Here is a 12,774-nt window from a genome sequence, read left to right on the forward strand (position 1 = left end):
TGAAAACAAAAGTAGCTGAAATAGGCGAGATGATCTGGCCATCTTGTTGTTGTTGTTGTTGTTGTTGTTGTTGTTGTTGTTGTTGTTGTTGTTGTTGTTGTTGTTGTTGTTGTTGTTGTTGTTGTTGTTGTTGTTGTTGTTGTTGTTGTTGTTGTTTGTTTTTAACGTCTACTTCCGCCTCCCGTAGGGCATGAGACCATCTTCCTCCTACATCAAAAAGTCTTGGCGCCAAGTGTTAGTGTTGACGCTAGGCTGCCTGCAAAACCCTTAACACTACCAAAATCGCCGTTTTCACGGTCGATATCCCAACAACCGCAGCGACGAAATGACTACGCCTTCGCCCTCTGGGGCCCCCAAACCACCGCCGCCGGCCATGATACCGGTTATTCCCCTGCCGGACACCCTTTGCGTCCCGCCCCCGCCCTCCACGACGGCGCAGTCGGCCAAGAGAGCCCGGACTGCGGACGAGGAAGTCCGTCCCGCCCACGCAACCACCGCCATCCCTGCTGCTTCCGGCCCCATTAAGTCCTTCGCTGGACCCTCATCTCTGAAGCCCTCGCCAAAGCGGAGGTCTACCGCTCCTTCGCCGCCTTCCTCGACACCGAACTCCCCCGTTTCTCCGCCGTCTCGCCCGCTCACGCACGTGAAGCTGACAGCCTCGCACGGACCATCACCGCCGCCCTGCAGAAAAGTTCTGCTTCACCTCCCTCGCCTCCTCCGGATTCTACTGCCCCAACAAGCAAAAAGGTCTCCACTTCCCCTACCAGAAAGGGAAAGGGGCCCATTTCCTTCGCCGAAGCTGCCGCCCGCGGTGCGGATTCCACCCCCGCCTCCCGCTCTGCTTCCACGTCCCACTCCAGCCTCACCCATAAGGCTGCCCTACCCCAAAGTGACGGCCGTGTCTTTCTTCGACTAGATAAAGACTCCCCTTTTGCCAATACCGACGCCTTTGCTATTCGCAAAGAGGTTCAGTCTCTTCTCCGCCTCGCCCCCACCGACATCCCTGGTTGCCACAAGGTCCCCTCTGGTTTTGCCCTCGTGCCCAAGAATGACACTGTCCGCCAGACCCTCCTGGCCCATAAAGACGAGATTGGTGCCCGCTTCGGCTGCGTCCAAGTCGAAGTGCCCAAGAAATGGGTCACTTACGCCGTCCAGAATGTGCCCATGACGATGCGGATTGGCATGGTCCCTGTCGACACTACCACTACCATCAAGGACGAGGTCCTCGTCCAAACCGGCCAAGAGCCTGTCGCCCTCCGTCCCTCCCAGTACTTCCATCCTGGCGAGGCCTATGCAACCTGGCTGATCTCCTTTGATAAGCCTGTCCCTCCCTTCCGTCTTTTTGACCTTAGCAACATCAGCCGCCTCGTCCAGAAACGCCGCCCACTAAACCAGTGTACAAAATGCTTTGAGTGGCATGGCCGTAGAGGGTGCGCTCGCGCTGCTAAATGCCCACAATGCGGACATACTGCCCACGGTGAGTGTGACCGTCACATTCAATGTGCCAACTGCCGTGGCCCTTTTGAGTCCACCCATGCCGAGTGTCCTATGCGTCCAAAGCACCAAGGAGATACCGTCACCCGCCCGACCCCCCAACAACGGGCGAAGATTCGCCGTGAAGGCGGTATTCTATTATCTAGAAAATACGACCGCGCCGCCCCCCCCCGACAGCCAGGAAGATACCACCACGTCTTCCGACGAGCTGCCCAGCCATAGTTCCGCCCCCTCCGGGCCCGAATACTCCGACAGCTCTAACCGGAGCCAGTCTCCAGCTGATGAGGATATGATAGTGGTCCAATTGAGCGAACACACGTCCTCTGACGACGCAGTCCGCCGCTCTAGCCGCCACAAAACGCCTTCCAAGAGGGCCGCTGGCCTATGAGTAGACATTCGACCCCCTCTCGTGATAGCCCGAACAATTCTAGACTACGCGTCTTTCAGGCTAATGTAGCACGAGCACGCGACACGCACGAGATTGCCCTCCAAGCTGCTAGTGAGGCTGGAGCGGACGTGATTATGATCCAAGAGCCACGAGTGTGGTTCTACGAGGGTCGCTTTGGTATTCCCGGACACCCCTTTACGCTCTTTACACTCCTGTCCGCACATGGACAAAGGAGACGGCTACCCACCCACGTGTCGCTACGTACGTTCGTAAGGAAACGGCAGCAGGAGGGTTCACACTCGGCCATACCAGAGATCTACTATGGGTAAAGACGCAGGGTGTCACTTTTGTGAATATTTACCGCCGGTCAAACGACATCTCGGCCCTCGAGCTACTACAAAATTGGCAACCAACGACAAGGACACTCCTCGCTGGCGACTTCAATGCCAAACACCACTCTTGGCAACCTGGCGCGGAAACATCAGAAGGTGCCACACGAATTGTAGACTACGTTACAGAACACAGCCTGGATCTGCTGACGGCTCCTGGCATTCCTACCCACAACTGCGGCAATACTATTGACCTTACCTTTTCGAACATTCCGCTTTGCTCAACAAGGACTGCCCCAGAGGCGGACTGCGGTTCGGATCACCAAGTTTGCATTACGGACATTCCAATCCAACCGGTAGAGCCTCCTCGCCGTCGACTAGTTCTTCGTGAAGACCCAGAGGCTATCAGACTATATGCCGAAAACGTCTCGTTTCTCATAGGTTTGGTCCCGCTCCTCCCTACAGGCGAAGACTCCCCGGAAAGGCTCGACGAGCTCGCCGAGGCCCTCTGCAACGTCCTTACAGAGGCCCTCCAAATCTCTTGCAGACCCTCGAGACCTGAGAAGAACGCTAAGTGGTGGAACAAGACGTGTGCGCAGGCCTCTAGAATGTTCCGCAACTATCGGCACAACAACCCGAATCCCATCCCCCAACGGGTAGAAGCTCTTCGGCAGGAGTTTAAAAGGGTAGTCAGAGAAGCAAAGCAGCTGTTTTTCGACGACTTTATCACAAAGGCGCGAAATGACCAGGACATCTTTCGGATCGTGGCGTGGCACAAGCCCCGTGACCAAATGGAGGCTCCACCGCTAGTTATCAATGGGCAGACGGTTATTGAGCCAGAAGCCAAGGCGGAGGCCCTCCGCACGGCCCTTCTAGAAAGGAACAGCGAAGAGGAAGATCTTGAAACTGGCTGGGTACCTACGGTACCACGCCGTCGCCTTCCCTGGTCATCCCTCGTCCACGCGGACGAAGTCTACAAAACCCTGTGCGGCACCGGCAATACGTCCCCCGGTGCCGACGGCATTACAGTCCGTATGCTGAAAGCGTCTTGGGAGTCTATCAAAGACTCTGTCCAGCAACTCTATCAGGGCTGCGTCGCTACCGGCTATCACCCCCAAGTCTTCCGACAGGCGGAAGTGGTTATGATACCGAAACCTGGGAAAGACCAGACGACGGCCAAGGGATGGCGGCCTATTTCGCTCCTATCCTGCCTTGGAAAAGGTATTGAGCGTCTAATCGGCAGACGGATCGCTTGGACGGCTATTTCTAACGGGGTCTTAAATCCCCAGCAGGCTGGCGCCCTCCCAAGGCGTTCGGCTATTGACATTGTGGAAGCTCTGGTTCACGATATCGAAGCTGCACTCGACAAGGGACTCGTTGCTGCACTAGTAGCTATGGATGTCAAAGGTGCCTTTGATGCCGTCCTAGTGAATAGGCTAGTTTTACGTTTGCGAGAGCAAGGGTGGCCAGACTGCGCGGTCCGCTGGGTTGAGTCTTTTATGACAGACCGTATGGCCTGCGTTCGATACTCGGGGGTGACTACTCCTATGCGCCGTCTTAGATGCGGGCTCCCCCAGGGCTCACCAGCCTCGCCCATCATCTACCTGCTCTACACAGAGCCAGTCCATCGCCTCGGGGAGAGTGAAGCGCAGCATTTTGGATATGCAGACGACTGTGCAGTCCTTGTCACTGGCTCTTCGAACGAAGAGGTTGCAGAGAAGGCCCAACGAGAGTTGAATGCCATGGTCCGATGGGGAGTAGACAACGCTGTCGATTTCTCCCCGGACAAGACCGAAATCCAGTTTTTCTCCAGGAAAAGACTCACTGCGCCTTTTCCGACCATTACGCACGGAGGAGTCGAGGTGGCTGCACAGCCGGCAATGCGTTGGCTGGGGATTTGGCTCCACAGCAAGCTGAACTGGAAGCATCACATTGAGCACAGGCTCGCCTCCGCCAAGCAGGTGGTCCGCCACATACGCGGTCTCAATAGAGTCTACCACGGCGCCCCTCCAGGCTCCATGGTGAAAGCTATGAAGTCCTGCCAAAGGCCCTATTTGGCTCTGAAATCTGGTGGCCAGGCCATAAGAAGCACGCCCTACACCGTAAACAAGGGGAGTTTCCGCTTATTAACAACGGACTGGCGGACCTCGTCCATAAAGTCCAGACGGCGGTGAACATGGCCATCCGCGCCAGCTTACCGGTGTGGAGAACGACGCGCCTTGCCATTCTCTACCGCGAAGCCAGCCTGCCCCCCGTCCCCCTTCTTCTGGAAGCGGCCCGTCGGCGGCACGCTGTGCGCCTCCTCACCTTAGATCCCGCCCACCCGCTTGTCCCGCGTCTTTCGGAATCCCGAGCGACGCCGCACGGCCTGCCTTGCAGCCCTACAACGCTACAGACGGCTGCCCAGCTCGCCTTGCCTTTCCCGCGGCCGGTTCTACAGCCGCCCGTCTATAACGGAGACACTCACAAAGAACCAGCGCCCACGTCTAAGGACAGGGCTGCCAAGGATTTTAAAGAATGGCTTCTCCAGCTAGACTCCTCGGAGATCGTCGTTTACACCGACGGCTCTATGATAGCTAAGCAGATGGGCCTCTCAGCGCACGCGGAGGACCCGGACGCTGAAGAAGAAAGACCAGAGGGCGAGTGCGTAGGCTTTGGCTACGTAATCTTCCAAGATCAGACAGAACTTGGCCGCGGATGCGGTCAACTAGAATATGCGGAGGTTTTCGATGCGGAGGCGGAAGGGGCGCGGCATGGTCTTAAGGCCGCTGTGGCGCTCTTTCCGGAGGCACAGGCCCGGCCACGCATTACGGTATGCCTCGACAACACGTCCGTCATTAGAGGACTCCAGGGAACCCCAGCTGCGTCGTCACAAGCGGCTTTCCTTGATTTCCGCGCCACCTGCAAGGGCTATGGCCCCAGCCTGGTGGACATCCGCTGGGTTCCTGGCCACAAGGGCATCACGGGCAACGAGATTGCTCACGAGCTCGCTAAGGCGGGCGCTGAAAGGGGGGAGATAGTCAATAAAGGCTTGGCTACCCTTGCGCATTCAAGACGGCTTGCTAAGAGGGAGGCGCGTACGGATTTCAAGGCATGGTGGGCCGCGAACAAGCCAGAGTCTTATGCAGACTACCGGTTGGGGGTCTCTATCAAGCCTAATGACGAACTAATAGAGTTGGACAGACGCTCTTTACACCACCTCCTCGCGGCCAGGTCTGGCCACGGCGATTTCAAAAACTATCACGAAAGGTTCGGGCACGAGGACGCGCTACTAGCATGCTATTGTGGCAGCTGGAAGACCCCTTTCCACCCCTTCCACTGCAGGAAGGCATATGCGATTTCCCCGGTCACAGGCGAAGCGGCTACGCGGAAGAATCTCTCTCTTGCCATTGGGATTTACTGGCAGCGCTTCATCGCTCGGATCCAGACCTCGCACTTCTTTTCGTGGACTTGCACGAGAAAGGCATGGCGCCGGTCACTCTGGCAACAGCACATCGACGACGGGGGCACCGCTGATAACCTTACGGGGTTTTTACGGGGTGAAGGGGTGAAGGTTGGCCACGGCCACGACATTGAGAGGGTTACGATGGACTTGGACAGGCTAGTTCACTGCGTAAGGAGACGGGAGGAGGCCTTACGGGAGGAGGAGAGTGAGAGCGAGAGCGGAGAGGAGTGATTTTGCCCTTTCTTATGTCTTTTCTTTTGTTCTACGGGTCCCGCCATAGACTGGCGCCTCGCCCATTGGGCGATTAGACTGGAAGTGTTGGGCCGCGTTTATGCTATGGGCAACACGCGATTTACACTGGCAATAGGCCTCGGTCTGCCCTCGGGTTAATGGTCTTGGTAGACTGTTAGGGCACTGCTCCTATGTTTGTACGCTAGATTCTCCGATGTGGCACGTCTCATGGCCTACGGGAGGCGGAAGTAGACGTTAAAAATAACAACAACAACAACAACAACAACAACAACAACAACAACAACAACAAATCAACCTTTTTACATCTACGGAAAAAAAGGGGAAAGAAGAATAGAAACCCCATTTTTGTCTTCTTGTCGTTTTCCTTTTCACTCCCTTTCGTTTTTTTCCCACTTCTCTCATACTGATCCTTGGCATATTTGCACTGTAGGAGAGACCTCAGCGCAAGGGAAAGCTCTTCTTCCAGCCCAGCCCAACGCTTCATGCTCGTCGACGATTTGAGTTCAATACGAAAACAGATTAGAGTCTTCCTCGCTCCGATCGTAAGAACCACTTGATGTTCAAATGGTACGAGGCCCGCCATTCAATCCACATGACTTGTCACATTCTCATGTGCCCAAATGTCTCCATATCAACTTGCCGGGTGGGGTGAACGCCCGTCAGCTTTATCGAATCACAACTTTCCTTCAACATGCTGTTCACTGCCAGTCCAACGATGGAAACGACATGTACACTACCTTTTCGAGACCTGTCACTACGCAGCATAACCAGATTGAGACGCAACTGCATCCTCCGCCCTCTACTGCTGCAGGCCACTGCAGGGGAAAAAGAGCCCCTACAAGTTGATGTAGAACTCGTCGGGGTCAAAAAGTGCGGATTCCAATTCGACTGACGGTTTATCCACGCCTTGGCGGTTACTCTTGGCTTGCACAGTCGAATGGGGCGAACGTCCTGACGGCCATTGAACAATGTAACGCTCTTTGGTAGACTGAACTCGTCGGCCCGGCGACCAACCGACGTTGCAACGTTCGGTGGCAGGGGACTGCAGCATACCACAGGCATAGCAAACAGGAGCTATTTGAATCCCGCAGTTTGCTGAAGCGATGTTTGGCACCTGTCAATTGGTCGGACAGACACATCCCTGGAAATCCAGAACCCAGTCTTCCACGGTACGATCACGGTCTCACCAAGTGCATGATCCTAAGACCGCATCAGGAAGGAACTCCAGCAATTTGTGGTGTCTCGTGCGTGCTTCACAGTAGCGTGACCATGAAAGAGACTGTATACTCTTGCCGTTAGCCGTACAATACCTCTCAACCAAATTGGTTTAAAGTCCTGCCCATGGAACGACTCTCTCAAGTCCCAAGTCCTCAACTCACGACGCCACACAATTTCCCCCAGTGCTTCTGGCTTCTTCACTCTCGCTCCCCCAACACTAAACCGACTCGGCTGTCCTTGCCGCAGTCACAACCATGAGTTCCAGCACGCAAAGTCCTCAAAGCCCCAAGAGCCCTAAGGGCAAAGTGACCTCGCCAGCACCCGCAGTTGCCCCGACTCCGCTCAGCGCTGAGGCGCAAGACGCAGCTGGTATTCTTCCTGCAACCTATTGGACGGAGCAACCGGTAACTACCTCAAGCGCATTCCTATTCACAAAGTTGGCTTGCACTTGCTGATACGTCCACCCATGTTTGCAGCTTCCCGAAGAGGATGTTGACGATGGGGCGTCTAGCCTTGGCTCATTCAATTCCACCACAGCTTCCCTAAGCACGAGCATTTACCGGTACCGCGAAGTCCACGGGAGAACCTACCACGCCGAAATTGGTAACGCCGAGTCATGGGAGCCCAATGATCAACGCCACGTTGATGCGATGGAAATCGTGTAAGCGTCTGCACAATCCTCTGGCAACGTAGCCCTACCTTCGAGGGCAGAAGGCTGACCATCGGGGAAGGCATCACGCTATTCTAGTACATATGGGAGGAAAGCTATATTTCTCTCCTCTTGAGCAAAAAAAGGTTCAGAAGGTACTTGACATTGCGACGGGGGCTGGCCTGTGGGCGGTGTAAGTCTTGTCCTTTGCGTTGTCTTCCGCTCGGATGGTCCACCTAACCGTATATTCATGCTGTGTTCGGATTGCTTACCTGTTAACCTTGTATACAGTGACTTTGCCGACGAGTTCCCTAATGCGGAAGTTATAGGCACAGATGTCACCCCCATCCAACCTTCTTGGGTCCCCCCGAACGTTCAGTTTGAGATTGAGGATTGCAATCAGCAATGGACCTGGCCCGCTAATACGTTCGATTTCATTAATTTGCGTAGTCTAATGGGCGTTGTTGATGATTGGAATGCTCTCTATCGTAACGCCTATCGAGTCGCTAAGCCCGGTGGTTATGTGGAGTGTTATACTACATCATCTCGATTCTTGTCTGATGACGGGTCAGTTAAAGAAGGTAGTTCTCTAGACCAATGGGGTAGAGTCTTTCGGGAGGGTGGTAAAAAACTTGGAAGAACGTTTTCAGTATATGAAGAGGATCTCCAGCGGAAATGTATGGAGGCGGCTGGGTTTGTTGATATCGAGTTCAAGGATATCCAAGTCCCGATTGGTGTCTGGCACCCCGAAAAGGAAGAGGCAGAAAGGGGTCTTTGGTGGAAGCTAGCCGTTGAGGCGGACCTTGAAGGTAAGCTTGCTCGTGAACGAGCTCCCCTCCATTCCCAGCATTAATGAACATTCATTCAGTTGGTCCTAACAATACGCTCTAGGATGGATCAACTACATGTGGAATGCTGTCCTTGGTTGGAGTCCGGATGAAGCGAAGGCCTTTGCCCGTCACCTGAAAAGGGATTTGAATAACCCCAAAATCCACGGATACTTCATGGGGCGTGTTGCATGGGGCCGGAAGCCTGAATAAACATCGTCACAGTTACAGCAGCTAGCTGGAGCCACATTGACCGGTAAAGTAGATATGTTTGAGATTTTTGGGACAAGGCTGGCGAGATGCGTTGCAGTTTGGAGTACACAGATCGCCGCCTTCTATTTGGGTGTGACAAGGGCAGGTTTCTGGGCTTGGAATAAATAGTCCAATTCTGCTAATAAACTACTTTGGTCTCGAAGGCCTTAGAAGATTAAAAAAAGGGTTTATTTTATTAAAGTAGAGGAAGAGGTGGCCGGGGCCGAAGGCCCTATTAAAAAAAAGAAGAATATTAGTTGTAAATTTAAAAAACCTTCGGTTACGGTATCCGGGGTATTAGAATACTTCGGTATTAATAGCTCTTCGGAATCCAAACCCGAACCTTTCGGTTCGTTTATTTTAGGGGAAGCCCTTTAATTAATTACTTTTATCCGACCTTTACGCCTTTTTAACGTTTTTAACATTAGATTATTATTCTTCTTTTTATTTTTCTTTTTTTATTATTCCGCATAATATAAATAAAATTCTAATAGGTCGTCGTTCTTTCGAATATCTTTATACTACTTTTCGAATTCTTTTAGCGCTTCGGTTTCTAAGAAATTATTTAGTAGGTACTACAATAATTTATTATAACTCTTCTATTTTACGAAGACCAGCCGGTTAATAAGGGAGCCTCCTATTCGTAGAATCTTCTTTATAAAGTATTCTTCTTCTCTATTTATTAAAATAAGGGGTGGCTAATAATCGGTAATTTTTTATCCCGGTAATAAGTCTTTTATAATTTACTAAAGGAGGTTTATATAAAAAACGTTGTAAATATTATTCGGTAATTTAGTAAATTCAACGATTGGAGGGGAGAGGACCTTCGAAACCGTATACTTAATATATAATTAATCGAATTTTTTTTTGGGTTTGGGAGAGGCGTAATTTTTAAAATTGAATTAAATTTTATTACCGACTTAGAATCTCTTTATTAGGCGACGGTTATAATTAATATATTTTTTTTTATTCTTAGGCCGCTACGGCTATAATAATTTAATAAATATTTATAATTTACGATAATTTTTTAATAAATTATTAGGCCCGAATGCTAGTTGGGGTGCTAGAACTCTCTAGGGTCTCGGGGACTACCGGAATTATTAGTTCGGAGTTAAATCCGTAAGTAATAAAAAAAGGTAATATACTAATAAATATATTAATACGGCTATTAATCGCTAATTATACTGTAGGGTATTATTTATACTAATTATTCTAAACCTAATTAATATATACTTTCAAGAAGGTTTAAACCTCTTAATTTATATATTTTAGGCTACCGTCCGTTTAGGGGTAGTGTTATGGCGCTGTTAGACATGCTGGATTACATGCACGTTCAGTCGTGCTATCCTATATAAGAAGGACGTTACTTCTTTTATCCCATGTAGATTTAGTTTTTCTTTTTCATCTTTAGTTATTTATTAATAACGTTAGATTATTCGTGTCTTATCCCTCGAGATCTACGTACTGTGATACTTAATTAAAGATCCTTCTTTTATTTAATCCGGCGGGATTCGTTTCGTCTGGATAGGTGAACGTCGTATAATATTAAACTATCCTACCTCCTTACCCGATCGTAGGGACCGCTCGTAGTCGTAATTGAATGCCGAGGCCCCTATTAAGCCACTTGGTTATTCTATTACTATTTCGGGTCTTTTATTTTATTGACTCTAGCGCGGGTACCGCGTTCTAATGGATTTTGACGGAGTTTATACGGGTGCTTATATATTTGTACGACCGCCGGTGCCTTAAACTCGGGTCCCTTCCCCCGTATCCAAACCCTACTTTTCTCTATTCTCCTATATTAAACCCTACTTTCCCTATACTATACTTTTCCAAATCTATCTTAGCGGTCGATTATCCCACTCAATTGGTGTTATCTTCTCTCTTCAATATTAGCCACCAGATTATCTTATCCTATGTAAGGGGCTGAAGCCCAGAGGTCAAACCTGGCCTACAGCTAAGCATTCCTCGGTCGGGCGAACCCGCTTGCAGCCCAGCTTTCCCCGCTACAAGGCATACCCAATTAGGCCACCTATCCAGACCTTATATTTAGTCTTCCGCTACGCAAGCCTTTCCCGGCCTATATACCTTTTCCTCCTTATCGAACAATCTTAATCCCAATTATTACCCTACTACTATATAAACTTAATAAACCCGTAATATATTATTCGACCCTCTTCTTTAATACCTTTTTTCTTAGATCGCTAATTTAATATTTGCCCGGGAAAGCCCTACCGACCGTTTCTATACGCCTTTTTTCGTCTCTGCACGCCTTTTTTCCCCCTTCGCTACAAAGCCCTTTTTTATCGCTATAAAACCTATTTCGCTATATCCGTCCCTTAATTTTAGAGCGCCTAAGAACGCTAATAATAATTCGCAATCTCTATCTAAACCCTAATTAACTAAATTACTAAATTCAAAACCGCCCAATCTATTACTCCTATACCCGCGATTCCCTAGCCCAAACCAATCCTCCCCCATCTCGTTAAATACTTTGGGGAAACCGGCGCTAATTTAAACACCTAACTATATACAGCTGAAGCGAAACTACATACCGATAATCTCGCTATTAGTAATCTAGAAGTTTAATTTTATTACTTCTATTCCAACCTTTTACCGCCTATCCAAAAACCCTTCCTCTTTTTTACTAAATAGTAAGCGAACTATACACCTATTAAATTACTATAGAAACTTTAACAATTTTACGGAAAAGCGAACTTTAATAAATACGTAGCCTAAAAACTTCTTAATACTCTATAGAGCCGGAACGAATCTATTAAACCCTACCTTTTACAGTTTAATAAAGTACTCAATAAAGCCCAGAATAATTAAATAAATAATTCTAAATAAATATTCTTTATAAGTAATTTAAATAAAGAATAGCGTACATAGTTAAAAGAGAAAACGGATATTCTAAAGAATTTTAACGCTCTACAAAAATACCTACATCGTTTAAATAATAATAATTACTTTTTTAGGGGTAGGAATAATACTATGGACTCTATAATTATCGGTATTATAAGGATAAAACATTTAATTAATATAACTTCCCTAAGTTCCTCTAAATACTTTAGGAAAATTATTAAAGAATAACAGTAGCGTTAGAAAAATAAAAACGCTATATAAATTATAAATTTAAATCCTATTAATAGAAGGCATACTCTAAGAATAAAAAAAGGGTAAACTTACTATACAGCTATAGAATATTATTATTAAACCGATTAAGGATTTAGATAATAACGAATACGATAACGACAATTAAATAAATTAGCTTCTTTTATAAGCCTCGAAACGGGAAAATTAGCTTAAAAATATTACGTATAGAATCGGAGGGGGTTAATACCGTCTTATACTCCCCTAATAATTTTAATCTATACAATAACTTCTATTTACAACGATATTAAATTATAATAGGCTATAATTATTTAAGTTGGGTTAGCATAAGGGGAAGTAGTATTAGACTATTCTATTAAATATCTAGACCATTAATAACCACGTCGAAATATATTAAAGCTCCATTACTCTCCCATACCTACGAAGGAATATAATAAGGTAGTAAATACCTTTTAGCTGGATAATAGAAATTTATTCGAAATTTATAACGCTTTACGCGATTATAATATAAAATAGGGATTTAAACGGCTAAATAAACTAATTACAATACGATAACTATAAGGTAGCTAAAAATACTATAGAATCGGCCAATTCTAATACCGGTTACACATTTATATAAGGTAATAAAATAATATAATTCCCAAGGGCTTAATATTTATAATAGGGCTACAAATAATTCATTTTCCATTTATTTATTTAATTATTTATTCGAATATTTAGTTTGGATATACTCGTAGTATACTTTACAATATAGTTTTACTTATCGCTTTGCAAGGTTTAAGATTTTTGTACATTAATTTTCATTT

General features: G+C 48.0%; 2 protein-coding genes across 2 annotated transcripts; both read left to right on the forward strand.

Moving 5' to 3' along the window:
• Positions 1-198: 198 nt before the first annotated feature.
• Positions 199-1,129, forward strand: B0H65DRAFT_455719 (uncharacterized protein). The gene has a single exon (XM_062826250.1). The coding sequence runs from the start codon at positions 326-328 to the stop codon at positions 914-916; it is 591 nt and encodes a 196-aa protein (XP_062684024.1). The 5' UTR covers positions 199-325; the 3' UTR covers positions 917-1,129.
• Positions 1,130-6,964: 5,835 nt separating this feature from the next.
• On the forward strand, positions 6,965-9,028 carry B0H65DRAFT_455734 (S-adenosyl-L-methionine-dependent methyltransferase). The gene is made up of 5 exons (XM_062826251.1): positions 6,965-7,530; positions 7,603-7,787; positions 7,858-7,968; positions 8,067-8,584; positions 8,667-9,028. The coding sequence occupies exons 1-5, from the start codon at positions 7,381-7,383 to the stop codon at positions 8,813-8,815; spliced, it is 1,113 nt and encodes a 370-aa protein (XP_062684025.1). The 5' UTR covers positions 6,965-7,380; the 3' UTR covers positions 8,816-9,028.
• The last annotated feature ends 3,746 nt before the right edge of the window (positions 9,029-12,774 follow it).

The sequence above is a fragment of the Neurospora tetraspora genome, assembly GCF_033439725.1.
Source record: "Neurospora tetraspora strain CBS 560.94 chromosome Unknown B0H65scaffold_2, whole genome shotgun sequence".
NCBI classification, from domain to species: Eukaryota; Fungi; Ascomycota; class Sordariomycetes; order Sordariales; family Sordariaceae; genus Neurospora; species Neurospora tetraspora.

What these genes read in the sequence shown, in the direction of transcription:
- B0H65DRAFT_455719 (XM_062826250.1), top strand. Translation starts at nt 326, where the DNA reads ATGACTACGCCTTCGCCCTCTGGGGCCCCCAAACCACCGCCGCCGGCC.
- B0H65DRAFT_455734 (XM_062826251.1), top strand. Translation starts at nt 7,381, where the DNA reads ATGAGTTCCAGCACGCAAAGTCCTCAAAGCCCCAAGAGCCCTAAGGGC. An exon ending in CCTATTGGACGGAGCAACCG is followed by an intron (nt 7,531 to 7,602) that starts GTAACTACCTCA and finishes CCATGTTTGCAG; the next exon opens with CTTCCCGAAGAGGATGTTGA. An exon ending in CGTTGAGGCGGACCTTGAAG is followed by an intron (nt 8,585 to 8,666) that starts GTAAGCTTGCTC and finishes AATACGCTCTAG; the next exon opens with GATGGATCAACTACATGTGG.